Source organism: Gouania willdenowi, chromosome 8 (assembly GCF_900634775.1).
Source record: "Gouania willdenowi chromosome 8, fGouWil2.1, whole genome shotgun sequence".
NCBI lineage: Eukaryota > Metazoa > Chordata > Actinopteri > Blenniiformes > Gobiesocidae > Gouania > Gouania willdenowi.
In genome coordinates this window covers 1423720-1432183 of record NC_041051.1, presented here as the reverse complement: position 1 = coordinate 1432183, position 8464 = coordinate 1423720, and the positions used below count along the sequence as shown (strand labels likewise).

At 40.7% G+C, this 8464-nt stretch overlaps 1 protein-coding gene across 1 annotated transcript; it reads right to left on the bottom strand.

Moving 5' to 3' along the window:
• Window positions 1-4239: 4239 nt before the first annotated feature.
• Window positions 4240-8069, bottom strand: actb2 (actin, beta 2). The gene is made up of 6 exons (XM_028454717.1): window positions 7922-8069; window positions 6683-6812; window positions 6120-6359; window positions 5346-5784; window positions 5080-5261; window positions 4240-5005 (listed from the first exon to the last, which is right to left on the bottom strand). The coding sequence occupies exons 2-6, from the start codon at window positions 6803-6805 to the stop codon at window positions 4862-4864; spliced, it is 1128 nt and encodes a 375-aa protein (XP_028310518.1). The 5' UTR covers window positions 6806-6812; window positions 7922-8069; the 3' UTR covers window positions 4240-4861.
• Between the last annotated feature and the right edge of the window lie 395 nt (window positions 8070-8464).

The window sequence follows — 8464 nt, the reverse complement described above, 5'->3', positions numbered from 1 at the left end:
TGATAACTTAGTTGTCAAAATAGGACAAACGGTGTAGGAGGAGTTAATGACGATGGAAGAAAAAACATATAATAACAATAGTGAGGATGCCTCATGTATCCTCACTAATAAACTCATAAATAGACACACAGCTGTCAGTCAACCACACCAGTTTTCACTGGGGGAAGAAGTAAAGGCTAAAACAATGAAATAAATAAATAAATAAAGTGGATCTATTTTATTTGATAGGAATCAGATGTGTTTTTCTCTACTGGCCTCTTTCTGTCAACACTGGTCCCACTTTTCACCCAGTTTACAAACCAAACCGGTGCAATGCAGTGGCTCCCTCTGTTGGTGTGGAGCCTAAACTGCACACACACACACACACACACACACACACACACACACACACACACACACACACACACACACACACACACACACACACACACACACACACACACACACACTCCTGCAGTGTTTGCTGGCGTGGCAGTAAGAGAGAGAAGCAGCAGCATCAGCACAATCACAGAGTGGAGCTGGAGGTGGAGCTGGAGGTGGAGCTGGAGGTGGAGCTGGAGGTGGAGCTTACATTTACTACATCAAAACCTGCTTGAATGAAAGACTGCAGAAATGATTGGCTTTGATGCTAGTGTACGTTAGTGTAGCTACATGTAGGGCTGATCAATAGGGAACAAAACTCATATCTCAGTATTTTTTCTCAAAATGGCGATATACAATATAAATCTTGATCATTTGATGAGATAGACAATTCAGGGTTAAGTTTGCTGATGCAAAATGCTACACAGGCACATTTATTAACAACTTAAGCCTCAGCCACTTTTCTCCTAAAATCACATACCCATAACAAGTAACATTTTTCTAAGCTTCTACATGACCTACATGCAGTGACATCCAGTCAGGGTAGGCAAGGTAGGCAGTGCCTACCCAAGGGTGAATTGATATTTTGATTATTTGTTTTAATTATAATATAATTATTTATTTTTCCATTTCCAATCTCCTACAGTACCTATAAGTTTGAAAGTGTCAGCATTTTGTTTCATAGCCCAAATTACTAAACTGCTATTTCCTGGTGCGGCTGCACACACTCCGCTGTAAGGCAGAGGGAGGCCACGCCCCCTCCAAAAAGCACGTTGCTGCTCTGCCTCTGTTTCCATAGCATGTTTTTATGTGTTTGCACATGCTCAGTCAGGTCCACAAGATGACAACCATTTACATCCAAAGGCAGCGTAGAGAGCTGCCTTTGGACGTAGCCTTGCTATGCTAAATGCTATACGTAAGTTCACAGTGCATTAGTGAATTGATGCCATGTGACCGCTGCTGCTAATTTCTCTAGCTAGTGGGCGGGATTACACTACAGTCAGGATGACAGCGCTAGAGACAATAAAGAAACTTTTTTTTGAGGAAAAACAACATCTTTTAAAAGATGGAGACCAACACCTGAGTTACCAGACCTTCAGCAAAGCTAAGGTCAGAACATTGTTGGTACTTTCTACAGTAAATGGAACAAAAGGAAGGATTGACTTTGTGGATGCTCCTCACTGAGGCTGTTCTGAGTTGTTGTTGTTGTCATTTTCTCCATGTTTCTGTGTTTCCAACACAAACAACAGATGTGCTGTCGTGTCATGAGATATATGTTGTTGGGAGAGTATGGAGGCTATATTAAATAATGTTTATGTTTCTTTAATGGTGTTTATGATGTTGATTTTATTAGATGATAAATATTTGTTCATGAGGATCTTGTTGGTTTTTTTCTTTCTTATTATGAATTTTATATTTTGATAAGTGCATTGAGATGACTTTGTTGTAAATTGCGTGATACAAATAAAATTGATTTTAATTGATTTAACACTTGACAGCAGAAACATATGAAATTGTCATTGGTGGTCTCCATTTGCAACGTGCCTACCCAACCCTAGTGGTCACTGCCCACATGGCTAATGTTTGTTGAGATTAAAGTAGGACCCTTAGTGGTTTCAGATGATGTGAAAATTTGGAAATATTGAATACTGATGACAATTAATACAGATTTCTGTATTTGTGAGTTCTGTAGTGTGGCTTGTTTAGCAGTAGATCTGGGTTATCTAATTGTCTACTTGTGCTTATCATGCTGTTCTGAGAACTAGCAAAGGGAACAACTCCTGAAATAAGTATATATATATATATATATATATAGGTGATAATCTCGATATATTGCCCAGCCCTAGCTACATGCATGTTCCATACTGCAGTAAGTGAGCAGGCAGCTGAACAAGCTGCTACACAGAAACAGGCAGAGGTATAAAGAGTTCTGATATCTGCTACTCAAGTAGAACTACTGTTACTTGATTGAAATTGTTCTCAAGTGCAAGTAAATCATACATAAAGTATCCAAGTAAAAAGTTAAATACTACTCAAAGTAAAAGTTACTTTCAGCTCCCATTTTTATTGTTGGTAATAAATCGTTGCCACGGTTCCCTTGCATACAGTAAACATCTCATGTATAAACTTATAAAGGAAGAGAACAAATCTTGCACAATGGGAACTTCATTTATTTTTCACAAAGGCAACTGTATAAAACAAAATGTTTGTCAACGTGTACAATTATTTACCTTAAAATAAAGTAACACCAATGAATTCAATAAAAACAAAAGCCAAACGTACCATGTGTGTAGCAACATAATAGGTCGAAATCACAACATGAACCATAGAAAGTGGCTGGGCCTTGATCAGAAATGACACGACTGAGAACATATGGATTATGTTCAATGAAGAGACCATGAAAGGGAAATAAAACAAATAATAATTTACTCAGTAACGGTTGGGTGTAGAAATGTCACAAACTACTTTACTTCTATGAAAACGTACGTAAGGACGAGTAAAATTACTGATTTAGAAATATTCTCAAAACAAGTACTCATTAAAGCAACTCAATTACAGTAAAGTAATTGTAATCTATTACTTTCACCTCTGGAAAAAGCAGGAGTTCAAGACCAGCAGGAGAAAAATACAATATATATCATATTTGCTCATATCTGAAAAATACAAAAATTCATTCATTCATATGGTCCGGTTGGTACTTGACATCTGCACTTTGTAAACTGCTACCAACTTTGTTATTGATATTAATTTTCCCACTGTGGGCTTTAAAAATGTGGATCATATCATATCCCAGCTAATGTTACAATAAAAACTAACTAAAATGTTAAGACTCCATTTATCCAAACACACATTTTAAACTGTGGGAGAAAGAAAAAGGAGAACATGCAAACTCCACACAGAAAAGTCCAAGAAGAAATGAATGCTTCATAATTTATATTATTTAAGCATGACTGTCACTAAAACACTCAGACTGATTTATCCTATAGTGACGGGGTCAGGATGGGCTTTAGGGTGGGGTTTTAATTTGGATAAATCATACTGTAAAACAGACAGGAGTATTAATGCTCAGATCAATCATTCTAATGCTGACATAAATGTTGATAATGTGACCCTCAGATCTGATCACATTTTGGTGACACTGTGATAGTTGCCCATCCCTGATGTAAATGCACTCATTTGGTAAAACAGCACCAAAATGGTGCAGTGTGAAGTTTAAACACAAGACACGCCCCCACTTAACATAACTAAACCAGAGTGAACCAGTAAACCCAGCATATACACTCACTGCTGGTCAAAGGCTGAGCAGCAAAAATTTGAATTTTTGATTTGAAACAGTATTAGTCACTTGAACTTTTTTCCCTTGGTGACAACTAGAATATATATTTTTATATGCTCAAACTTATCCTGTATATTTTGACTATATGTAACAGAATCTAAAATAGTCCTGATGACTAAATTGACATTATATTTGTTAAAAAAAAAAAAAAAAAAAAAAAAAAAGTCAAAATTTGCTCAGAATTGAAGGTCTTTAATAAACTGTAAGGTTTTTACAAAACTCCAGTTCTAAGTAATAGAAGTGACACGTTGAAATAGAAAACTACATTCATCAGGTCAATATTAGCCAATAGTTTATTCATATAATTGATTTACTTTAGTACCATGAGGTGACATTTAAATACCCAATCTGAATAGTTTGAGATAATCTTTAAATTAGTTTTTTGTATCATGTTAAGCCATCACTTGGGTTTTATATCAGTATTTTTAGTTTAAAGGAGCATTTATTAACATCCATTGGTTACAGTAAGGCAGCAGAGAACATGTTAAACTCACCCAGCAGGACTTTTTATGACAGAAGGAAATTAGAAACACAGTCAGGAATATGTTTGAACACATGTGCACTTTATTGGGATCGTTTTAGTCAGTGTACAGATTGGCCCCACCGGTCTGGCACCCATCATGTCAAAACCCCCAAGCCCCACCACCCAGGGGATGAAACCTCCAACAGGGAGAAGAGGTCACGACTGGGTTTTGCATAACAAAACAAAAATTAAACAGGACCAAGAATTAAGGCTGAAAGTACAAAAAACCCCAGACATAATTTACACACAAGCGATACTACCACCATGTTTCAGTATGCGCCGACCACTGGGCAGCCTTCACAGAGGCAAATACGTGTCTGAACAATGCAGTTACATTTGGAATGGTGTGGAACGATGCAGTTGACAAACATTTGGAATGACTCAAAGAAAACAAAATGTACATTAAGTCCCCAGATGCAACTGCAGATCTCTGGGGTATCGTTTTAAACCTTAGCCAAACATTACCATAGCCTTCATTGTTCCAGTTTTAGGATCCTGAGTCAAGCGCCAAAAATAACTGAAGCCATACCAATGAGTTGGTCGTCTGGGCTCTGCGCCTGAGTGTATGAGAAATGTGTGGTTCTTTTGCACAGAGTTGAAAATGTTGGGCATCTGGTTGGGGAGGGAGGGGAACAGTCTGTTTAGAAGCATTTGCGGTGGACGATGGAAGGACCGGACTCGTCGTACTCCTGCTTGCTGATCCACATCTGCTGGAAGGTGGACAGGGAGGCCAGGATGGAGCCTCCGATCCAGACAGAGTATTTACGCTCAGGTGGGGCAATGATCTGTAGGAAGACAAGTAGAGGTTAGACGTGACACATTTAGCAGCAACCAGTCCGTTGCCTGCAACAAATCTCACCTTGATCTTCATGGTGGATGGGGCCAGAGCAGTGATCTCCTTCTGCATCCTGTCAGCGATGCCAGGATACATAGTGGTACCTCCAGACAGCACAGTGTTGGCGTACAGGTCCTTACGGATGTCCACATCACACTTCATGATGCTGTTGTAGGTGGTCTCATGGATTCCACAGGACTCCATACCTAAGGTAGGAAAAGATAAATGCAACCACATCAGTAACAGTTGTTACAAAATGAAGCTTAGCAGGAGCAGAGAGTGAAACTCACCGAGGAAAGAAGGCTGGAAGAGAGCCTCAGGGCAACGGAACCTCTCATTGCCGATGGTGATGACCTGTCCGTCGGGCAGCTCGTAGCTCTTCTCCAGGGAGGAGGAAGAGGCAGCGGTACCCATCTCCTGCTCGAAGTCCAGGGCAACATAGCACAGCTTCTCTTTGATGTCACGCACAATTTCCCTCTCGGCTGTGGTGGTGAAGGAATAACCGCGCTCTGTCAGGATCTTCATGAGGTAGTCTGTGAGGTCACGGCCAGCCAAGTCCAGACGCAGGATGGCGTGGGGCAGAGCATAGCCTTCGTAGATGGGCACTGTGTGGGTCACACCATCACCGGAGTCCATGACAATACCAGTGGTACGTCCAGAGGCGTACAGGGACAGCACAGCCTGGATGGCAACGTACATGGCGGGGGTGTTGAAGGTCTCGAACATGATCTGCAATGAAAAGAAACATTAACAACCAGTCTCAGATACTTAAACTGTGTGGCCACTGCAACCACTGCATGCATTAGTGTGACGTCACAAGTTAGTGAGATAAAGTGCAGAAAATTATCATTCCTTCACACTTGTGCATGTCAACGACTCATACTGAGCCAATAATAGCTCAGCTAAACAGACACAAGTGCAGGTAAACAGCACACAGTAAGAGACCTGTTCATGATAGATCTTATAGATGAGACACCCTGGAGGAAAGGGAGGAGCAAGTGAGAATGGAAGGGAAACTAAAGATAACTACACTATTAAAACCTGTAAAGCACTAGAAGGGATACCTGGGTCATCTTTTCCCTGTTGGCTTTGGGGTTCAGAGGAGCCTCTGTGAGCAGGACTGGGTGCTCCTCAGGGGCAACTCTCAGCTCATTGTAGAAGGTGTGATGCCAGATCTTCTCCATGTCATCCCAGTTGGTTACGATACCATGCTCAATGGGGTATTTGAGGGTCAGGATACCCCTCTTGCTCTGAGCCTCGTCACCCACGTAGCTGTCCTTCTGGCCCATGCCCACCATCACACCCTACAAGAGAAAACAAAACACATTTAATACAGAGTTGAGCAATCAAAGTATAATAAACTTATGGTTAAAAGCTTTGAATTAAATCTAAAGTGACTTGTTAAAATAACTTTCCAAAAATGGAATTAAATATATATTTATTTAAACTGAGTAAATGCTTTTAATAAAAATTCAAATAGAGGTACTCTGAATTTTCCAATTTAAGATTTGTCAATGAAGCGGTTTCTTTTTTTTTTTTAAATAAAAAAAATTAATGTCAACTAGTGTAAAAACCAATTACTGCAGAATAACGGTAAAAAATAAATAAATAAACAAAACAAACAAACCTGATGCCTTGGGCGACCAACGATGGAGGGGAAGACAGCACGAGGGGCGTCATCTCCAGCGAATCCGGCTTTGCACATACCGGATCCGTTGTCAACAACCAGTGCGGCGATTTCATCTTCCATGGCTGAACTGTTTTAAAAAAAAACAAAAAACAAGGCAATTAGCTTCCCATAGTCAAGTTTCACTTCCGTATAGTAGCTCCCTCAGTTGGCCGCTAGGTGGAGCACGTGACACACATTCCAGGCAGCCAGACAAAGGAAGTGGAGCTGTGCTCAGATATTTCCATATAAGGACATGGCTCGGTTTGAAGCAGCTTTGCGGCTACCGGTGTCGTGGCGTGAGGCCAGACCAGGCCGAGACCACTCCCTCTGCACCCCCACCCCCACCGCATTGTTACCGGTCAGACTACAAGTACTGCTATGTCACTTATAGCTTTAATAAATCAACTTCAGAAAAAAAAAAAAAAAAAAAAAAAAAAAAAAAAAAAACCACTGTCACGTTCCATACAAGCCTCATAATGAATGTAAATGATTCAGTGACAACTAGGGTGTCACTTCCTTTGTGCCACGCCTTTACAGACAGAATTTCTGCAATATCCTCAAATTAGAGACTATAATGCACATTTATATTAACATTTATTGCTTTTACAGCCATTTTTTTTTAAAGCACTTGACAGTCGAAAGACCAAAAATAATGAAGTAGACTCATCCTGTAAACTTTAACAAGCGTCAATCCGACAGTATTGGCCAAGTCTGAAGGGCGTGTTAGCATTATGTGGCTATGCTAATAAGCTAAAGTAGGTCACACCCCGCTGCAGCAGGCGCACAAAGGGAGCAGCGTGTCCAGACACCCCGAAACTCAAACCTCTATTCGATAAACCCCGATTAGCCTTACACCGACTAGCACAGCCACACATAAAGTGACAAACCCGTTTCAGTTCAGCAGACATTATAAAGACAGTATTAGCATAAGCCGGCTTCATTCAAAGTACCTGTGAGTCGCATGAGCAAAGCCAATAGTCTGCTGGCACAACTACTACAGAAGTAGCGTCTAAACATTTTAACTTTACACTTTTAAATGTTTACCATCTTTCAAGGTTAGTCTACATTACAACTAAGCAAAAGACAAAGAACCTCGTGGTCACTTTAATTTACTTCAATTATAAACGCAGTAATACAATGTTGACTTTATGGCCTTTTAAAAGGTAAAACATTACTTTATATTATAGTTATTCTTACCTTTGGGTGGGGGGCTTTTCGATTTAAGGGAACCGGTTTCAGGCAAATGATATCCCGCACAAGCTGCGTATGACGACGCTCGGAGTGAACTGTTACTCGTGGGCGCAGGATATTTATACCGCGTCAGCTGGCCGGCTCGAGCCATAAAAGGTAAACTTTCGGAATGGCGCCCTCTGATTGGTCCGCCGTCATGCACTAGGGCACGTCGCGTGCACGCTTGTGCACTGAGCGCGAGAGGGAGGCGTTTAATGGCCGCGGTTCAGGGAAAGGAAGGAAGATGTTGATGCTGCGAAGCTTCAATCTCTTCATGTGGAGCTTAAATAACAGATTAAATCACATTTCAACTTCTATATGATGAGAATATGGCCCTTTGTGTGCGTGACTTCACACGTTGATGACGTATTGCAGCTGAATCTGACAGTGGATGTGGATGATTGTGTCTGATGAACTGTCCAGGGTGTGCCCTGCTGCTGAAGCTTCCTTTTACATCACAATGGAATCAACTGCTTCATAAAATGGACACTGAGAGACCCCTCATGTTAA